Here is a 22,093-nt window from a genome sequence, read left to right on the forward strand (position 1 = left end):
TGTCTGTGTGTGGCATAGAGTTAAAAATAATAGAGAGGGCACCGGAAATCCCAGCCCATTCACTTGTATGGAGTTGCTCACCCAGCGCATACTCCTTTTTCACACCGTCTTCCGGGTTGGGAAATGTGACGGGCGGTTGCCTATTTGGGGCCTATGTGACGTGTTTTGCGTCACTATGCACGTCGTCTCACATGCACAGTATTGTCACCTCCATGCGCAACTCTGTGCGCAAGCTCGTGCTCAAGCTCGTGAGTGGACAAAACCGTTTTCGATCATGTGTCTGGCCCCAGCCTTAATAAGCTGCAGTACCTATGATCGGCCACCATGTGCAATGCGCTTCACTGCTCCCTGTCGGTTCTGGGGGCTTGGGTCTGTGGTGGTTCTATGTGATGCATGCCGGTGGTGTAAGCCGACTAAAGGCCCTCTCATTTGGCCTGACTCACTGGATAGGCCCCCTGGGTCTTCATATCATACTATAGAGTATGATATGAAATTAAACAGAAGTACACAAGACAACAACTGAACAGATGTATTTCATATCATTGGCATACAGTGTCCTGATAAAGCAGTGACAATGGCGTCGCAAAAAGTATATCAGTATGTTTATGCAGATGAAAGTGAATCACTACATGTACTGGTCAAACAGATGAAGGTCAAGTCTAAAATATATCATAACAATTAACGACAATTATCAGGAGGAACTGGGTATATTATTATTATTGTGGGGTGAATATATATTTTACCCCCAAAATAATAAGTCATACCATAGCAGGTTAATTAGGCCTTGAACACTTTTGAAACTGTTTTAATTGTTAAAATAATAATGCTTATAATGTATACGTTTATGAAACGTGATCATGGGCAGCCACTTGACGAAACAGAACGCACCATTCAATTTGGATACTGTCTCAGGTTGATGCCGTCGGCAGGACAGTACACATACTTGCAGAAGAAAGAGCTCCTTCATTTCTGTCATCCCACCATCATGTTCTCTGTTTATGTTACGGCCTAATAAACAAAGGAGGGGAGTGCAGGACTAGCCTGTACTTGATTGTGTATGGCATCAGCCCAGGTGAAGCAGTCTTTCACATAAATCAGCCATTGTGCATTGGATGGTGGAAATCAGAGTTCAACATTTGTCCAACATTTGTTCCACTGGGTGTTTTGTTTCCAGTTTTGTGGGCATTTTTACAACTGCATTTCATGTACATAATTACAACAGCAGTCGTTTTCATAGGACTTTCAAGGTAAATATGGCTTGATTATCCGATTTTTCTCACTCCATTTGAAATATTGTTCTTCCTTGAGAAGGAACTACGGGAGAATGGGTTACAGCAAAGCCAAAGAAACCATTTTTGACAAATTACAATAAATACTTAAAATCATGACAGATGTTGCATGCACACCGGATCGCGTAGATTCATGCGCGCACACCGACAACATTGCAGAGGAGGAGTAACATTTCACTTTCCTGCAAGGCAGCTACAAACCTAGGTCGCACACAGGGAGGCAGGAAAACAGCTGTGATTCATCCAGATTGATTCCCCAGCGCACCTACCCTGACTGCCTTTGGCAGCGTTCGCTGTAATGACAGAATCTCTGGCATACTGGCTGCAACAGGCAGCCTTATACCAAGGCCGTGCCATGTCCCTCCCCTCCGGCCTCTTTCGGAGAATATTCAAGTGATGTTTCCCCCAAGACTTGTAGCGGAGGGTCTCACAATTGGCTAGAGGCCACGCACTTTGTAGGCAGGGCTACGAGAGAACAGCTGTCTTTCTCATTTAGTTCTACTGCAGTCCCCACCTCCCCGCCACCCCCTTACCCCCCCGTCCCTGTCTTACAGAAAGTAAATCACCTGATGCTTTTAGCGCCTTTTGAACATGGCACACAGCTGTTTCCTGTCAGTAGGTGCTAGGACTTACATGGTCCAGGGGCTGAGGTGTGGCATGGACCAGGTAACACAACCTGGCGTTACGCGCGTTACTTATCCTTTTATCCAGTTAATCGTAACTGGGCTTTAAATGATGTTCCAAAGAAAACTTGGAAAATGCTTTCTCATTTACACCTTAAATTTGGAGTTCATGTGCGTGGCGTTGATTGCGCTCTGTTCAGTCAGATCGTTAACGGTTGAAAACATGGGCACGCTCTCAACCTACCTCTTAAAATCCCCAAAATCCTCTGGCCTTTATTACCTAGGCTGGTGGAAAATGTCTGCGGCTCAGCTTTCCTTACGTCATTTTAGGTCCCCAATTGGATTGGACTGAAATGATTACCAAGAGGGACCAAAATGTGTGCTTCAAAATGGCAGCAAATCAAACAGAAATCTGCAACCCCAGCTACAAGCAATTGATATTTGAACAACATCTCTATTGAGTTTTTGTTTTGTGTTTTACGTTTGGAATGCCTGACACCCGTATGGTTTATTGTCCACAACGCATACGCCATTAGTGTCGATTGGTGTGAATATTTAAACTATTTTATACTCGAGGTCATTGCTTCCAGTCCAGATTGACCACAACTGGATGGGCTCTTGAAGCATTACTCCTTAGAGAACCCTGCCTGTGATTTTCGCTTTTGTAACTGTAATTCCCCACAGATAAATCAGGGGCTTCTTTATTAGCCACGCCATAAAGAAGTGACTTCAAGGAGTTGAGTACAACAGATTCCTCCATCCCTTGCAGGAAAATATAAATGACTTATTCCATCTGGACTCCTTTAACTAGTGAGTACATGTCACATTAGGTGCATAATCTAGTGCTGTCAAATTGGGTTAAAAACTGTATTTCACAGCAAAGTGAAATACAGTAGAGCTGTATGTTATTTTTAACAACTATTTGAGAAACACAAAAAAATAAAAAAGTAAGACATAAGTTCTGAAAAGACACGCTAAGCAGATTTGGAAATGTTGCACCATCACAAGATCTTAAAACAGTAATGTAATTCTTAGCAGATTCCATGTCCGTGCCAGGAGGGGCCGACCTCTGTGCTCTCTCTAAATTTACCCCCAGGATTCCCTGTCATGGCCAGTGACCACCTACAGTCACGACCACCCACAGATGGTGTCCCTGATTTGTTTGGGCTCTGCGAGCCCACACAACCCCTTTCATTGATCACTGAAGCTCATTAATTACCGTTAGCCAGGATCAAACAAGTCAAGCACCTGTCATCATTCTTACTTTAGGTTGCATCTTTTCAAGATTTCTACGCTGCCTTGTCTTTCCCTTTCGGATCTGTCGTCAAATGACAATGAGTTATAAACTCTATTCTTACTCTTCATTGCCTAATAAAAAGAGCTTCTCAGCTCGCTGCTAAGTTTGGTGCCCTGCAGACTGCAATAAAACCACACTTTTATGGTCTTGCTTAGCAACCACTTCTGAGGAACAGCAACAAAAAAAAGAAGAGGGAAAAAAGCAGTGACAGTAGAAAACAGAAAAGTCCTTTCTTTGTTTCCTTATCAGGTGCATGTCATCCCACGTTCCGATTTAGATTTGAAGTAGTGTAGGTTCAGTTTGAGAGATAACCGGACAGGCGAAACGAATTGCTGGAAAGTATGAGAACTTGTGAACATGGGTGTAGTTCTCCCACAGCCACAAAGGCCTGTGAGGGGATGGTTATGGGAGAGGGCTGACAAAAGGGGGAGGAAGATTTGGCTCACCAGCATTCTTCTCATTTAAAGCTGTAACTACATGCTCCACACACACACGCACACACACATACACAAAAGAAGGCACTCGCGCAGTCTGGGCTGGGTCTGGTTGCTTGCTTACAAGGAGAGGCACTCTTGGCTTCATGGTGGAACAGTGATAACCTGACCAATTTTTTTTTTTCCTTTTTCATCCCTTTTTCCCCCCGCTTTGCACACGAGGAAGGCTCATGTCTTTCTTATAGACATGATGGGCTTTGTACATTTAAGGACTTTACTTTTGCTGCTGGTCTCTGTGGTTTTGATTGTAAAATGCCAAGACGCTGGGAACAGTGGTAAGTAAACCCCTCGCCTGTTTGTTTTAACACCTAGTTTGCCTGATAGGGACAAAAGGTTATAGGGTTGCTGACTACCTGTGAACATGAGCTTGTTGTACCTTTTGTCTTCTGCTCTCTTTGCTGCAGCAGTTTGGCATAACTGACAACATCCCCAATTGGCCAGTTTATTTGAATCAATTAACTGGATTATCATCATTTTTGGCTTACTGCTCCTGTTTACCAATGGAAACATGATTGTATTATTAACTAGATAACCAGGCATCGCTTATTTCTCTCAAGCCTCATTCCTCCTCATTGGGGTTATAAGTGGCAAAGGGAATTCTCCTTCTGTGCATGATAACTTGATTTCTTTCTACTGTCTGTGTTTAGATGGATGATAACCTAGTCACAGCATTGATTCTCTCTCTCTCTCTCTCTCTCTCTCCCTCTCTCTCTCTCTCTCTCACTCTCTCTCTCATATACTTTGTTTTGAGAGGAGCTCTAGACTAGAGCAAGTTATCTGCATTCGGCAAACAAGCCATGCTAGTCAGGGAAGCGGCAATGTGCACATCTGTCAGTGTTTTGCCAATGATGTCACCCTCGGGCACTAAAAATGTGCAGCGGAGAGAGAGAGGCACCCCAGGAGCTTTTCCTTAAGCCCTCAACTCTCTGGCACATTGTAACGCTGGTTGAGTGTTGCCTACATCCCTCAACGTGTACATCTGCGCAAAGCATTTCGACACCAGAGCTCGCTCACGCGTCTTCGAGGGAACACGGCCTGCATGTTAATTCAGTGCAGATGTGAGGAGACATTGGCGGGGGGGGGGGGGGGGTGTACTGAGTCACACAGACATATGGTGGTACATTACACTGTAGGCTGTTTGGTCGCCCAGAAGAGCTGGCAACGCCCAGGGATGGAGCACCTGAGCACCTTGTTTTAGTTGAGCTATGCCCCCCCACCCCCCCCACTCCCCATACACGAACACACACACTTCCCGCTTTCAGTGTTTGATCCACTGTGATGTCACAGGATGATGTCATGGGCTCAGGGCTGGGAGGTTATGGGTAGTGGAACATTCATTTTGGGGGGGGGGGGGCCTATTCTTTCTATTCTTTTTGAGTACCAGTAGTGATGGCATGGTTTCTCTTTTTTGCCTGTTCTTCCATCAGGATCAAATCAGTGTTGCTTTCATTTCATCACTGGTATAGGAATGCATAATGTATTTTTTCGGGTGGTGGGGGGATCATTTCAAGTTCACATGGATCTGAAATCAATTAGCCAGTGAGTCTTGGCATCACAGAGAGCGCCACCGTGTGGTGAATGTTAGAACAAGGCTCCAAACTTATTTTACACGAGGCGAGGAGGACCCTTAACAACGCTGAATAAATAATACTCGTCAAAGAAGACGGCCTTGAAATTGTATTGCTTTGAGTATTTCGTTTTTATTACGACACTTGATAGAGCTTTTAGTCTAGAGACAGATATATACAGTTCTGTGGCTTTGTTGACTTAATGCTGTTATTGACCACTTAAGCCCTGTGTTATACTACCTATGACTGTGTCACATAATTGAGTTGTGAGCTTGTAGATCTTTTTTTTTTTACAATTTCTGAAAACTCATACTTAACTTATCACATATAATGAAATGGCCAAAATAGGAACGCCAGGTTTAATAAGTTGAAAGAGAAACCATTTAGTTAGTTTATTTTTCCAGGGTTAGTCTAAACATTGTAGAGGCATTGCCATCATTCGTTCCTCCACCCTGTAACAGGAGAACTGGCTCCCTGTCCATATTTGTTCATGTGAAACAGAGCTCAGTCATCTTGCACTCTCATAATCGTGGTCACAGAGGAGGTTGCAGTATACAGGCCTGTAAAACCATGGAAAGTTGGTGGCTTTTGCTGTACACCAACGGAATATACAATGTGCTTTTGTGTGTTTTGCTTGGTTATTACAGTTACATCTCTGTACCACACAGCAAGCTTACAGAACACACCGCAATATGGACTCTTATATTTAACTTAGAAGTGCTTTCAGCTCATTTGATTTAACCGCTTAACACCTACTTTATACTTCATCGGACAATCGTGTTGTGTTGTGAAAATAGACAGCATGCAAGCTTACATGTCGACGCATTGAGAGCTTGAAGATCTGCTATTTTCACTATTTTGGAAATGTATTTTTATTTAATAAAGGTTCTTATTTATTTTGTAACAGAAAACTAAATCAGAAATAGGCATGCCAGGTGGAAAGTTGTTAGAAAGAGACACACTTGGAATGAGATTTTATCGTCATAGAATAAATTAAGCCACACCCACAATTCAGTATCTCATTTTGCAAATCCAAACTTCTCAAACGTTTTCTGCAAAGCTTCAGAATAGTTGAAACTTGGACAAGCATAGCAGTATTGTACTATAAGCCCACATCTACAATTACCAGTGTTTCTGTATTTAATTGAGACTTTTATATGGAAAATTGTTACTTCAAATTGAGTGTGGTTGAATGTTGATGAAAGTGTGTAATTGCAAGCAGACACACTGTCTCCAGAAACTTGGAACATAACAGTAATATTTATCTGTTCTTAAAAAACGGGGGGAAAAAGACAGCAGAAAGTTGTGGCAAAGGGTCGTGAGGTTATTTTCCTTCTCCAAGGAACCAGGCTGTGGTTGATGGCTGGAAACATGTTCAGAGCTAAAGTTGAAGATCCCGGTGATTAATATGTTATAAGGTTCTGAGTAAATTTCCTATGCATGCACATGTGCTAGAGGGTTTATTCGCAGAAGGAGTTCAAGACAAGAAGGTAGAAGATCTTACTGGAGTTTAGTTTGCAACACCAGCCGCCACTGCCAAACAGAATAGATTTTTCAGATGAGGGTACAGTAGAACCCCTGCTGGCCCAAAAACAATACAATTGCAGCAGAGGGAGGTGCAGTGTGTGCAATTCAAGATGTGGAGTAAGGCTCAGGTTTGTGAACATGAAGGGGAAAAAAACTGGCAGATGACCATCGACTCCAATAACAAAAAACAGCAGTCTTTGCCCAGTATTTAACCCTTGAGATATCAAACTGTATGTGTTTGAGTGTACAGTGCACGTGTAGACATGTGCTTGTGTCTTGGACAGCCCCACTCCCGTCCCACAGACTAACAACGCTGTAAAGCGTCTTCAAAGATGCCACTTAGCACAGTACATCAAAGAGCCCGAACACTCCAAATTTTGTTTAGGCTTTTTGCTTCTTCTTTTCAAATGAATGCCCTTACTTCAGTCACCTTTTCCTCCAGTGCCTGATTTGAAGACATTTATCATGGCCTGAGGTCAAGTCAACTCCAACATTTTCCCCAGCTCACAGCGGAACTTGTGACCAAGGAACAAATACTCGCCGCTACGAGTCAACAAACCTGTATGAGGTCACTCCTAACTCACAAATTAGTTCCAGTTGCCGCTGCCACATCACTGACATCCTAAGAAATGGGCTGTTTTCTACTAGAGCCGAAATGTCCAAACATGTGAATTCAACCAGGTCCGCAGACGGCCCCTGATTAGAAACACATGCTGCATTTTTGAGCTATGACTTGGTTACACGCCTCTTCTGAAGTTCTGGCTCACCAGATTGTACAGTACATTGTATTGGGTTGCACCTTTGATGCGCTCCGGCCACGGGTGCTACAGAGTTAGTGGTCGTCTGGCCCGATAGACCCCGTGGGCACTGAACCCAGCGTGACTCGATGGCACAGGCAGATGGAGCTGATAGGCTTTTAATGCGGCTCGCGCCTGCAAGGTCCACTCCATGGGAACCACTTATAAAGCAAATTATTGCAGTCAGCAAATGGAGGCTTGGGGTGGGTGGGTGCGGGTGGGGGTGGTGGGGGATGACTTCCAGATGTTAAAATAGTTGCTTTGGCAGTATTTGGAGAATATTAAAACGAGGCTTGGACTCTGCAAGAGCTGGAAGGGGAGGAAGAAGTTAAATGGCTGATGTAAGGCATGGTGTGTCAGTGTCGCTTTGGGGCGAATCTGCACACAGAGTGACAGGATGTGCAGTTTACAGAATCTTGCCCTATACGTGGCTCGTGGGAATATCATGTCTCCTGTGCACCCGCGGCACACGCCTCTGTAGTTTCGAGCTAAACCAACTATCTGTCTGGAATACCATGCAATTAAGGGCCCTCCTGACAGTTCTCCTGGTCCTTGAATGGCACTTCCTAACAAAGTTGCTCTGTCATCCACTCAACCTGACTTGGATCACAGGACAAGGATGAAAACCACATGTTTCAGTCCAAGATGCTGAACGCACAATAAGCTGAGTTTCCCAGATGAGAATGACCTAAGATTATGTTACGTTTAGGGATGCATCAAAGTAGTACTGGGATAATGATAGGCTATAGTGTCAGAGAATCGGAGTGTTCGGATATGACAATATATTTAAATTCACGGAAATATAATCTTTATTGGCTGGTCCATAAGAAGGCCAGAGTCTAATGATTAAAATCTTCTGAAGTCAATCAAAAAAGTGATGTTGCATTCATCAAAGTTGTATTTTATCATTAAAACATTAGCAGTGGCTCCCATAAAGTAAATGAGACAATGATTATCATGGTGGTACATTAAGATGCTTTTAAAAGACCCTCACTGGTGCCTGCACTGTCAGTCTGCACAGCTTTGGGAGTGTTGACACAGCTGGTTGTGGTTATTCAGCAGATCTGGGTGAGGACTTTTGCCCTCTTGAGCTTATCCACTGTAGGCTGGCAGGCCTTAGTATAATGTTGCAGTCCCTCTGAGCGTGTTCTTCGTCTCTCCCCTGGTGACCGTTTCAAAGGCTGCTGTAGTAATTGCTTTAAATCCTCCAGTTTTGCAAGATGTTATGTCCAATTTGGGACGCTCACTCTCTCCGTGGAGAAGTGCTTTCGTCCAGGTAATGAGTCAGCGGTATCAGGCTCCAGGTTTTTCAAACAGGTCTTTGTTTCAAACATGAACTCCATTTTAATATCAGTAAATTAAACCTATGAGGCTCCATGAAGTCATACTTAACATGGAGCAAAACGTGACAATAGCCTTGACAGTAGTTACACAGAGGCCCAACTTGTTTAAATGCCACAAAACGAAGCCTGTCAGCCATAATTGCAGCCTGTGGCAAACCTAAATTCTAAGTTGTAGCTGGATTGTATATATTATAGCTGTCGAGTGTGAAACAAGTAGCACTACAAAAGGTTATGGTGGGTGACAAGGGGCAGCAATGTGGCCTCAGTTATGTTTCCATCCTTAACAAGTTGTTGGACAGCTGATTGACTTAATGGTGAAATACCTTGTAAGCGGCATGCTGAAATGCCTTAGGGTGGGTTAAGTCCAGGTGGTATCCTTCAAGCAAATGGCTTTATTGAAATGATCCCTGCATTGTTTCACTCCACCACCCGAAACTCATAATTGGAACTCTTAATTTAACGCCCCGTCTTTATTTTATTATATCAGGCATACAGTAAAAGGAGTTTTTGAAGACAGAGCATACTGTAGATGAAGCAAGGGATTTCTTGAATGATGTCCTACTACCATGCGTTGTTTGTGCATGACGCCTGTACTGACTTGGACCACATGCCTCTGAATTCCTTGGACCAGTGCCAAGTGCTTGGATTCCTTCTCTTGGGCGTTTGATGGTTTTGCATCGTTTGACTTGAACTCAGTGATAAATGCACAGAAAAATAAATATTTTGTACAATGATGTACAACCAAAGGCCAGTCTCCAAGAAGTTCATGTTCTTGAAGAACAATTTTGGGTTCCCTCAAAGTGAGCTTCAACACATGCAGTGTTGGAGTCTTCACCGTGCAACACCGCCAGCTTTTAGCAGAGGGTATGGCGTTACGCTCGTTGAAATGTCCCCCACAATTAATCTCGCGCTGTGTGCAGAGCAGATACATTTCAGCCTAGGCACAGTCATATGTTGCTGAGTGCTTTGAAGCATTCAGCAAACCAAACGTGTTGAAAAGTATAGGACTGAGGCTCAGGCTTTGGCATGCTGCTCCGGTGTGACATGATCCGATTTGACTTTGTGTGGCTGAATAGAGGGACAGAAAATGTCAAATATGCGTTGAAATTTCAACTTTTGGTGTTCTGAGGAATGAAACTTGCGGAACTGAATGAGTGACAAGTTTGTTTGTTCAATGTAGCATGTGAGAGAGGGCCACAAGATGTGAGAGAAATTCAAATACAGATCAACATAAAACAAGTTTTTCATTGGTTGCGTAGTAGGAGTGCAACAGTCAATCGAACAAATCAATTTAATCGATTATAAAATCGCTATTTGGTTATTTAATAAAAAAGAATTGATTCATAATCTATTCCTATTTAAAAAAAATACAATGTTGTACAAAAGCTTGTAGATCTGCTATTTTCATATTTTGTTCACGACACAGTTGTTTTTGCTCATTCATGCTTTTATGTGATTGACCATAACATGTCCGGTATGGAAATAAGTATAAGTTCCGCAGCAGAGAGAGAAGGGCGCATTGATTCTTTCAACACAATACGACTCTGTGCCCGTCTGTCTCCTACCACCGTGCACAACGTCCAGTCAACGTTCCCTAACAAACATGTCTCACAGTAAACCAGGCCAATGGGATGTGGAAATGTCTGCATGTTTTCAGTGAGTCATGACTACTGTCTGTCTGATGATTTCACCAAATGGGGAAATTGCTACAGGGTGTGCTGAGGGGAAAGGGGGCACTGGTCAAATGAAATTAAATGGCATCATTAGCCATTAACCACTTAAACCCCACTGTATATTTCACTGACCAGTCTCTCCCAGGGGTGTACTAACTAGACCCTTTTCCCCCTCTATGCCAAATCTCTTTGCCGAAAATAGACAATCTACAAGCTCAGATAGGGACGCTAGGTTTCAAGTAGTTGACTGCCACAAATAATTGCTTTTGTTGGACATCATAATAATGGATTTAAAGTTTGGTTCAGGCGGAATCGTCAAACAAAAGTATTCCTGAACAAAAGGCCCACATAAACTCTTTGTTTTTCCTGTACATAATACATTGGGATTAAAACAGAGCCATGCGGATTTTGCTGAAGAAACAATAGTCTGCTGAATTACCTTCTAATTGCTGCAGTGGATACACAAACTGTTTACATTTTCTGCCTGGGCTTAAGTTCCTCAGCCATGCCAGCATCAAACCAACAACTAATCATCAAAGGCTAGCAAAAGCTTGAACTGGGTTGTGCAGAAGACCTCAGGTCTCATGTCTCTGTCCTGCATTTAAACTGGACTAAAGCAGACCTCTTAAGCGCTGCAGCCTGATTGTGTCTTAATCTCACACCCCCCTTTTAGTTTTGAAGTAACCCACCGGTGTGGGCTGCCGGCAGGCTTCGGGGAAGAGGGTCAAAAAGCAAATAATAGGGTAGAATGATGAGGGAAACCTCCTATATCCTTCCATTACATCTCATATTCCATTACATAGCGCATTCGTCTAGTCTAGTAATGACCAAGAGAACCAGAGATTTAGGAGTGGACTGGTGCGTGTGCGTGTGCATGTGTGTGTGTGTGTGTGTGTGTGTGTGTGTGTGTGTGTGTGTGTGTGTGTGTGTGTGTGTGTGTGTGTGTGTGTGTGTGTGTGTGTGGCCCATATCTCTGTGTCATCAAGGGCCAGTGATTCTCTCTCTCTCTCTCTCCCCTCAGCCTCTACCCCCACCCTATCCCACCAGACTGGTCTATCTCCCAACACAGGAAGTTCTGTCAAACTGGAATTTCCTCTGGAAAAGCATGTGTTTGGGCTTGGGGTTGTGACTTTCTTTTAATGTCCAGGGTGATTATTGTGATTGGGCAAAAGCCTCAAACAGACAGGGGAAGACGTTAAGGTTTGTCTCTCCTGTTCTAAAAGGTGCGCTTGGCAGGGTGCACTGTGCAAACATCTCGGGGCATGTTGAGCAGAAGTGGTGAAAACGTGCGAATGATTTGCAAACGGAGGTCTGCAGCCTTTTTGCCTCTTTGTTTAGCTGAAGATAATCTAGAGCACATCTAGTTTTGATAATGTGGTGTTATCTGTGCCTGGGCTTTCCTCATCAAAACATGCGGTCATGCTTCTGTGTTTACGGATATGAAAAAGCCACAGCAAAATCCTGAGTGTTATATTTAACTCAGAGAGTACAACTGTAACCAAATGGAGCCGTGGGGACTAAATTCTCAACGGGTCCAGAGTAAGGACGGTAGGGTTCATGCAGTGGTGGACAAAGTCGAAAAGTGAAAGTTGCTCTGTCAAATTTGTAGACAGAACTGTAGACAAAAATACAATATTTGTGTTTGAAATGTAGTGGAGTGAAAGTAGGCTACCCAAAAATACAAATACTCAAGTAAAGTAGATACTCAAACAAATGTACTTAAGTACAGTACTCAAGTATATATTTGTTACTGTCCACCACTGCTTTCAGCCACAGTTCATATGGGCATGACTGGTTGGTGCTCACCTGCAAAATGCACTGTGGGAGTTGTAGGAACACAGAGAAGGGCCGAAACACAAAGAGGAGAGACTTTTCTCTGTCAGTATGGATTATATCTGAGTTTATAAGCTTTGGCATCTATTGTTCTTTTGAATTTGGACAACACAAGACATTGTGCGGTCATTTGTATAGTTTACATTGTAAAAACAGTTGAGTGCACTCTAAAAGCTCAAAACAAAGGGCCAACAGTTTTTAGTTGTTTTTTTGCAGTGGCTGAAGATGGCGAGCTAATATAACGAAACCACAGCACTCTTACTGAGAAGTTAGCAAATGCAAGTTTATCACTAAAATGGGGCCAGTTATTCAAGTTATTTAAGGTCAGCGTTTGCTTCAACTCAAGATTCTGTGCTTCGACAGGATTTTGTCTTTTAGAAGATATTTTTTCAGGCTCCCGCAGCTGTCTATGTCGTGTCAAAAAACTATGCAATGATTGCTGATACAGTAGAAAGACGGACTTTCAGCAAACAATCCTGCAAACAAATCTGCCAAGAAATGTTCCTATTCTCTTGGCAGTGGAAGACTAATGCAAGAAGGCAATCCAGAGGGAAAATCATACTGTGTAAGGAAGTGCACCATAGTGTTTTAGTGCAGATTTGTACAGTTAAAACATGTGGAAGAGAATGTTCATTTCCTCTTCTCTGTGGTGGTTTTCTATCGAGAGAAAAACTTATTTGGAAGTTTGGTATCAAAATGTCACAAGGCTCTCATTCCTCAGTCATCGAGTCACGTGTCTGTGAATGTGTGTGTGTGCTCGCACACATGTGATTTGATATCTTAAATCGAATTAAAACTGCATTTGCTCAAAAAACAAGTGATTATGGCATTTATGCACTTCCCTCAGATAACTGTGCAACTCCAGTCTACGTTTGAGTTGTCTGTGGTACAGTATTTAGCTAAATATTAACCAAGTACTCAAGTAAAAAAAAAGGAAACAAATCCTATCTCTGGAAATAAGCTCTCGAGATTCATTGTGTTTTATCCTTTTCACACATACAAAATATGTTTAACCACAAGAACCCTATAGCCTCCCTATTGTGGGTATGTCATACTAGGTGAACATTTGAGGAAAATAAGCAAACATTCGGCAAGAGTAGAAAAACATTCGGCAAGAATAGGAAAACATTCAGCAAAAATAGGCAAAAAATTGTAGATCTACAAGCTCGCAACGCGCTGTGAGCTTGTAGATGGGCTATTTCTGGTGAAAAGATGATTTGGTGTAGAGGGAAAAAAGGAGGGGAACAAGTATAGAACCCTGGGGGACCCCGCTCAAGAAAGTATAGGGTTTAAGTGGCTAAGTATGCATATTGTCAAATAAATATGTCACCACCACCACTAATGTCGCCTTTGCTGTCCAAATACCTATGTCCAATGAAGCGTGGTGTGGAAAAGTCCATCACAGTAGTGTCCTTTTGACCCTATCAAACTCACTCTCTCCTCTCTCACTCTCTCTGTGTCTGTCTCCAGCTTTGACAAAGATGTAGGGGAGCTGTAAACTTCAAGGGCTGCATTCAGCAAAGAGAAAGTGATAAATCCTGTCAGTTCCCTCAGGGGGCCTAAAGGCTCAGAGTGATGTCACCGCGGGGAAGGGGCCCCACGGTCTGCCCTCTGTTCTCTGTACTCACATCATGTCAGGATTATGTCCCGTACACATATCCATGCTTATATCCATTGTTGATTAGTCTTCTCAATCAACAATGAATACTATTCATTCATACAGTATTCAATATGAATTATTAATTCATATTAATAATTATACTTGTCGATTTACTTTACTATTTATTATTATTATTATATTAACATTATTTGTTTATCTGGACGGGAGAGCGCATATTAATGATCAATACAAACATGATGTAATGCAAACACACCGGAATTAGCAAGGATGTTAATTTCCATCCATAGTCCCCAATATACTGTGAATATATTCATTCATATAACTCACGGTACATATTTATTGACAGACTATGTTAGGTGCTAAGATAAGCTCAGTGCTTTATTTGTATTTGTATTCTTATTTATCTTGGTGACTGCAGTTGTGGCCATCACATCTGAATTTCCCTCTCAGGATCAATAAAGGTTCATCTTATCTTAGTTTAGTCACAGCATGTAGCATAGCAAAGGCACAGTAGCAACGCAGTGTTGCTGTTTCTAAGGAATGCTGAGTGTACTTAATACCAGGAGAGGATAATAGAATTATCACCATGTGCAGGATACAGTTTTATCCATGCATCCAAGTTAGTAAAGCTGAGAGAACTCCTGGACATATACAGTAGATGATAGCTTGACCATCTGGGCTACAGTCCAAGCGTAATGATATATACAGTACGTTGCAGCAAAATACCTGGGAAGAATAAAACACTTGGAGAATACATAATACTTTGGGGAGTAGCTGATGTATGGAGCTCATCTGGCAATACTGTAGGTCACAGTTTCCATTGCCTGAGATGGTTGTATGGCAGCAAAAACGTTGAATGAAGATTTTCTTTTTTCCCCCAACAAGTTCCTGTTGCTGTCTTCCAAGCAACTCTGCAAAAATATTGCATTGGCCCTGTTTCTAATAGCCTATTTTTGGACAGTAAGACATTTTGTACTGTACAACTCCAGTATGCTAAATCCACGTCACGTGACATGAATTGAACAGGGGAATCCCTCACTGTTCTGGCTATATGAGCAGCTCTGCGTGAGCTGAGATAGAACCACCACTCTCAGGTTCTTGTTTTTTCTTCCAAGGACACAAATATTTATATATAATATATATATAAATATATTATATATATATAATATAATCTTTAACAACTGCAGCCCTATATACTTTGGTGTGCAGTGAATAGCCAATCTACAACCTCACACTACGCAACATTATGCCACGTTTTGAGTTTGTAGATTGACTATTTTCACTATTTATGACTATTCTTGACAATATTCGCCTATAATGACATACCGAAAATGCCGAGGCCAGGTTGAAGGTGGTTAGCTGCTAAACTGTAAAATGCCAAGTGAATGAGTGTGAATTGAAGGATGAATTAAGTGAATTGTGGCTCCACAATCTGTGGTCCAGTGGAAGATGTAAATATTTATGGCACACATCCGTTGCTCTGCCTGAAGGGCAGGCAGCTCCGTTACATGATGCAATGCAACGCCAGTGCCTGAACAGCTGCGTCGACTCTGTAAGCTTTTAGAATAATCACAACAAAGAATAATCACAACAAAGAGAAGGGACAAGCGGGGGAGAAAGACGGAGATAAGAGTGAGCGAGGCAATACATAGCAAAAGGTGAGGAGAGAGAGAGAGAGAAAGGTAAAAAAACAGAGCAATGAAAAGTGTAAATTCAGGCGTGAGACATACGAGACTAAAGTACAGAAGTGGAAAGGTGAGAGAGTTAGAGAGAGAGAGAAGGGAGGGGGAGAGAGAGAATGAGAGAGTAAAAGAAGAATTTTGAGGGCAGAAAAGTCACAGTATATACAGTTTAGACTACAAGGAGAATGTGTGCGTGTGTGTCTCTGTGTGTGTGTGTGTGTGTGTGTGTGTGTGTGTGTGTGTGTGTGTGTGTGTGTGTGTGTGTGTGTGTGTGTGTGTGTGTGTGTGTGTGTGTGTGTGTGTGTGTGTGTGTGTGTGTGTGTGTGAGAGAGAGAGAATTTGAGAAATAGAGGGCTATTTTATTGAAAGATACATTTTTGTTTTATGGTTTAAAAAAATGTTTCCTAGTTAGGCTTACAATTAGGAAAAGATTCAGGCTGGGTTTAGAATTAGGCATTTAGGGATTAGGTTTAGGGGTTTAGAGTTATGCCTGATTTATGCTTAGTTTCATGCAGGTGTCACGCACCGAAACAGCCCAGATCTAAAAGCGTTGAGTTTGTAGATTTGCTATTTAAGTGGACATGTACAAGTCTCACGCCCGCGCTTGAGTGAGCCCCCAGTGTGAGCCCCAGGATTTAGGAATAGTGTTAAAAATAGCATATATATATATTTTTTTTTTAATGACAGTTATAACCTCCCAAGTGAAGTAATACTAATGTGTGTGTGTGTGTGTGTGTGTGTGTGTGTGTGTGTGTGTGTGTGTGTGTGTGTGTGTGTGTGTGTGTGTGTGTGTGTGTGTGTGTGTGTGTGTGTGTGTGTGTGTGTGTGTGTGTGTGCGTGTGTGTGTGCGTGTGTGTGTGTGCATGCAGTACATGTACTGCGTGAGTGCGTGTGTGTATGTGTACGCGCGAAAGACACAGAGAGGCTGTGGCATCCTTTGGTTCCTGTAGCAAGCAGGTCAAACGAAATGTGTTGGCAGTAAATCTCATGTGCCTGGAGGTGGGGGGTGGGGGTGGGGTGCTGCTCCTCAACTTATATATAAAACGACTCATAAAAAAAAACTCAAACCCCCTACCCTCGGAAAGAACGATAATGATCCAACATGTGCGTTTCATCTCATGGCTTTAGTGAGTCAGCTCCATGACTGAATGCTCTCCAATGGAAATGGTCACTCGGTCTTCTTGAGAGGTGTGCCCCAGGTCATACAATTAAGTACTGTTACGATTCGGTAGTACTGTAACTGCAGAACTGTGCAACTTGTGCTATACTTTTGTAAAGTTGAACCCTAGTGTCCCTATTCTGGGGCAAACGTTTGTTGAAAATATCCAAAGTACAAGCTCACAACGCGTCGAAAGCAATAGTTGTGAGCTTGTAGATCGGCTATTTTTGACAAGGAAGGTGTTGAGGGAAAAAAGGAGCGAAACTAGTAGAGAGCGCTTGGGGAACCCTGGTCAACAGAGTTAAAGTGGTTAAGTGTTGTGTTCTTTGGCCTTTGGGTGAGCCTCAAGTTGTAGTAGTTCAGAATGGCTGTGTTCCAAACACTTTGAATGAAGAGTTCTCATTAAGAAATCCTTCTGACAAGCGATGGTCACTGAGGATAATCTGCAGAACCTTGTCGTTTGGTACAGACTACAAAGATCTTGCGTCAAGAGACCAACAGGTGCTTATGATCAAGGCATAGCCTTGTCTAATAAGATAATAAGAAACAGATTCCTTTGATTGCTTTGATAATCTAAAACCTCATTTGAATGTTACAAACCATCTGGCTGCCATTTTAAGCTGATGTAGCAGGCAAGGCACGCAGTGCACTATGGGAATCCCTGGGCCACTCGAAAACACAGATTCTATGCACTCTAGTGTTTAAGAAATGTCTTTAAATGGCTGACGTTCTTGTATGAACACTGAGTAAACATTTTGTTCCTTTTGTCGAAAATGAACTGATGTCAACGAGCTACACAGTGATGAAATATATAAATGTAAATTAGGTTTTTACAGTGAATCTTTCAGGGATAGCTCAGACAAAAACACAACAACAGTGCAACCTTTATCTAGGATTGCGTTCCTCCACTAAGAATATAATCAAAGAGAGAGGAGAGACAAACAGACAGACAGAAATAGGAGGCAGAAAGCAGGCCAACACATAGGCTTGCACTTTAAAAGGCAAGCAGATGTGTTCAGTGCTGCTGCGAGGTATACTGCCAACATGCCGGACAACACAGGCCTTGGATTCTTTCCTGCAGTTTGTCCCACTCTGTCTAACATCAAGCCTTAGTGTTCGACTTGTGAGTTTGACCATTTTGTGACCGTGCTTTTCACCCATTTCCCTACCTAAAAATAACGTATTATTGGCTTTTGTGGCATACAGTATAACTGCTTATACTGCGGTTTTCGTTTTCTGGGGCACCGCAAACCCCTGGTACATTATACATCCATGTTCACGTTCTGTAACAGAGTTGAAGGAAGTTGTCAACTCATCAGGTTGAATTATTATCTGTCAGAGCAGTTGTGCTGTCATGCCTGGCGGACATTAGACTTGTGTGTGCAAGACTAAGGGAGAGCTCACCCTGTGGTCCTGGCTTGCATGAATAACACGTTTCAGATGGATCAATTCATTATCAATTATGAGGGGCATGTAATAGTAATTCATAGATTCAACTGGAATGCATAATGAGCACCTGTTGCTCATAATGAATGCATAATGGGGGACGTTAACCAGCAATTTGGACGTGGATAGAATAAGTCGCTTTGATATTGCACAGCGTCGCAATTGGACCAAAGCCAACAATGCTAAAGCTGTGAAATTAAAGAACAAGTACGAACGCAATCATCTGAGCACCGTTTCAGTCTCGTTAGATCTGTCTTGCTCTGGGCTATAATGTTCTCTCTTGTCACAATGAAAGGCCGTAATCTGATTGTGTATGAATCATGGTGCATGGCAGGATGTTCAATTTCACTACCGTATTCACGACAAATGCACACGGCTGAAACAATGGCTCTCGTTCTAGCGTGTGCACAGTGCAGTGGAAACAGCTTTCCTCTTTTCCCTGTGTGGAGACTCCAGCGTTTATTCTTTCACATCTGGCTATGTGCTTAGTTGATGTAAAACGCTGGGGCGCCATGACCCTTGTATATGTTAACGCTCAGCTCTGCCTAACTGGAATGTTTGACGTCAACCATTTTCCGTCCCTTCATGCGTTGATTTTACTTACAGATTTATATATGGAGCGGATGCTTATAGGAACGCAAATGAGAAATGGTGCGTTAAATCTAAATCAATCAATGGTCAACATGGACATGCATGTCTGATTGTAAAATGTTTAATGTGATTATAGAGATAGATCTATCATATCTATAGAGGATGAATATATTATGTATTACGTATTATTAGGTATATTATGCTGGCAATTTGAAAAAAACAAATCATTGATTCATCCTCTGAATGTTTATGTGAGTAAAGACTGGATTATACAAGTTCACAGGGAGAAAATAGCCCTTTAAAACTGAATGATTTATGAGGGGGACCCTTTTGTTGCAGGGATACCTCGCACACGTTCACTTTGAGGTGACGGGAGGGGGTGCATGTGAGTGCAAAGTGTGTCAACATGTTTTGCTTGGGTAGATCAGTGAGTTCTGGACCTAACCTGAGAGGATATGAATACCACATGTTTGATGTTCAGCCAGGACGCGCTGTGTTGCGATATGGTTGCAAAATCAAACAGACGCACTCGAGAAAGCTGAATACCAATTTTTCACACTCTTGTCCTCTGTACCTGCAATTAGGTTTCACATAAAGTGGAAATGTAAGCAATCAGATTTGTGGCAAATTCAATTATAACCGTTCACGCCTGCCACCTCAGTCACCGCACCGGTTGGCTGTGCTTACACTGGATGACAAATTACATAATGTACGCCGGCCCAAACAATGTGTTGAGGTACACTGGTGTGCTGTGAGACAGGTGTGCCTTGGGACTTTTTGACAGTATTATTGCATTATATGCAATTATATGAAACGCTAGGAATGCTTTATTATTATTATACTGTATCAGCACTTTGTGAAAAATAAATGTTTAAGTGATAACATGTACATACGAATACAGGTGTGCCTAGATATTTTGACTTGCCCTTATGGTGTGCTTTCCTTGAATTCAAAAAGTTTGTAAATCACTGGTCTAACATAATGTATAGATTTTTCTTCTTTGTACTGGCCTGGAAAAGAGTTTCTACAGCATGCCATTTTGTGAGTTTCAAAGCTTTTTTGCTTATAGTGAGATATTGCATCACATGCTCAGCTTGCCAACTTGAAAGTCACGTTAAGTACCTTGCATTTCTGGGTATAAATAATAAACAAGTGTAAAACTACACCATTACGGCCACTTTCAGTTAAATGAAACTGATTATAGTCTTTGGAATGTAAAGTGTACCGCAGTGGGTTAAGGATTAAGGATTTTAACATGAAGATGGATGATTCACTTTGATCTTGACCCCCCCTTCTCCCAGTGTTTAGAGTAAAGTGTGTTATGATAGCATGAAATGACATGTTATATAGCCAACGTGGCTGTCTTTTGTGGTCTGTAGGTTGTAATTTATCGAAAGTCGAAAAAACACAGCGAAGAAAAACAAAAACCATGGAGCTAACCAGAGTGGTTGCAGAGTAACCTAGGTGTAACCATATGTGGTATCACATGTACCATATACAGCATTGGTTCTCAACATGGGGTGCGGGGACACCCAGGGGTCCTTGTAAGGGTTTCAGGGGGTCCCCAGCTAAATGATTGTTAAGATCCAAATGGACAATTATGGATCTGTATTTCCGATCTGTATAAGACTGAGTGTACATTTGTACACTCAAGAGTTAACTTAACACTGAGGATTTTACAGTCAACAACATCAAATGAGATTAAACCGTTTTAGAATTACTGCAATTACAGTGCCACAGAATATATATATATATGTTCAGTAGATGGTACTTTTTTCTATATAGTGTTCCTCGTTGTCATCAAACTTTGATAGATGTTGTGTACTCAGTCTCAACTACAACAATGTTTCTCCAGTGAATCTTTAGCAAGCATATGGCATGCCCGAACAAGGAACAAATGGTTGCCCTCATGTCGAACCTTTGGATTCTGGTAGGGTGTCAGGGCCAGCAAAGTGAGAGCTTCAGAGTTTAGTTGTTTGTATTGATGTAGTTGTTGTTGTTGTTGTTGTTCTGCTTTGTAGACACATTGAGTTTTGTCACTGTAAAGTTCTGAGTGATGGTGAAGTCTAACTGACAGTGTAAAGAAGGATTTTGCAGTGAATGATGATTATCTACAGCAGCCTCGTTACTGCAACGTTCCGTCGGCGCTTGTGGTCTGGAAATGTCTGATTACAGATCTATTCACTTCAGAAGCTCCCAGAATGCCTGTTTTGTCTTGTAGTCCGCAATGAGTCTATAATAGTGCTGGGAAGAACATTTTCCATTATCACATAATGACATAAAGGTTGTTTGATCAGTGCCGGGGTTTAAGACCAAGAAACAAGTGGGATCTTTCACTTACTCATTATAGGCTAATCACAATCATTTAAGTCCTGTGTGTCAGTCAATTATGTCTACACAATAGACTTAAGCCTGTCTATTCTATGTTATTCCTGCCAATATTGCAAAACTCTCCTGAGTGTTAACTTAATCACTTAAGCCATATTTTATACTTTCAAAACCTTTCCCAAATAACAGATCTACAAGTTCACATTGTGCCGCAAGACACTGTGAGCTTGTGGATCTGCTATTTTTGCTATTTGTGAAAACTTTAAGAGTTTTGTAGAAATAATTAAATATTTGATTATAACCTACAAAGTATACAAAATGCATTAGACAAAATCCAAGCAACAGAAAGCAGTTTAAGTCAGGCAGCAGAAGAGAGAGAGAGACAGAGAGAAGATTAAGACAGAGACGTTGGGGGAAAGGGGGGGTGGGTGATGTGCAATTTTGGACAGCCGCAAGCCTCCCACGGGTGAACATGGGATAGGAACAGATCACGACTGTGGTCGTTTCTCTTCGAGGAAGCCCTCTCGTCTCGGTGGAGACGGACAGGGGGAGAAGCCTAGACATGTAGTCAGCAAGCTACTTATTCACTTCAACTTTTCCTGGCCCGATCTTCCTACCGCTTCCCCTGGAGAGATGCATGGCTTTGTTTATGGAAGCCAAGGTGAGGAACGTGTTTGAACCAGAGTACCCCCCCCCCTCCCCCGACACACACACACTGACAAAGCTGTTACAGATAATTCCCGACGCTTTCTCTATGAGGTCAGAATATTAAAGAGACAGGATTCAGTGAATCCGTTTAGAGCAGTGGTTCTCAACGTGGGG

General features: G+C 42.2%; 1 protein-coding gene across 1 annotated transcript in view; it reads left to right on the forward strand.

Annotated features, from left to right (window-relative positions):
- Positions 1 to 3,690: 3,690 nt before the first annotated feature.
- LOC311063960 (uncharacterized protein) overlaps positions 3,691 to 22,093 on the forward strand; it is a 56,745-nt gene continuing 38,342 nt past the window's right edge. The window contains exon 1 of the mRNA XM_084083607.1: positions 3,691 to 3,978. Within this exon, the coding sequence (XP_083939733.1) occupies positions 3,891 to 3,978 (88 nt within the window). The 5' untranslated portion in view covers positions 3,691 to 3,890. The remainder of the gene's footprint in view (positions 3,979 to 22,093) is intronic.

This window comes from Gymnoscopelus microlampas (genome assembly GCF_963454915.1).
Source record: "Gymnoscopelus microlampas genome assembly, chromosome: 17".
Classification (NCBI taxonomy): Eukaryota; Metazoa; Chordata; class Actinopteri; order Myctophiformes; family Myctophidae; genus Gymnoscopelus; species Gymnoscopelus microlampas.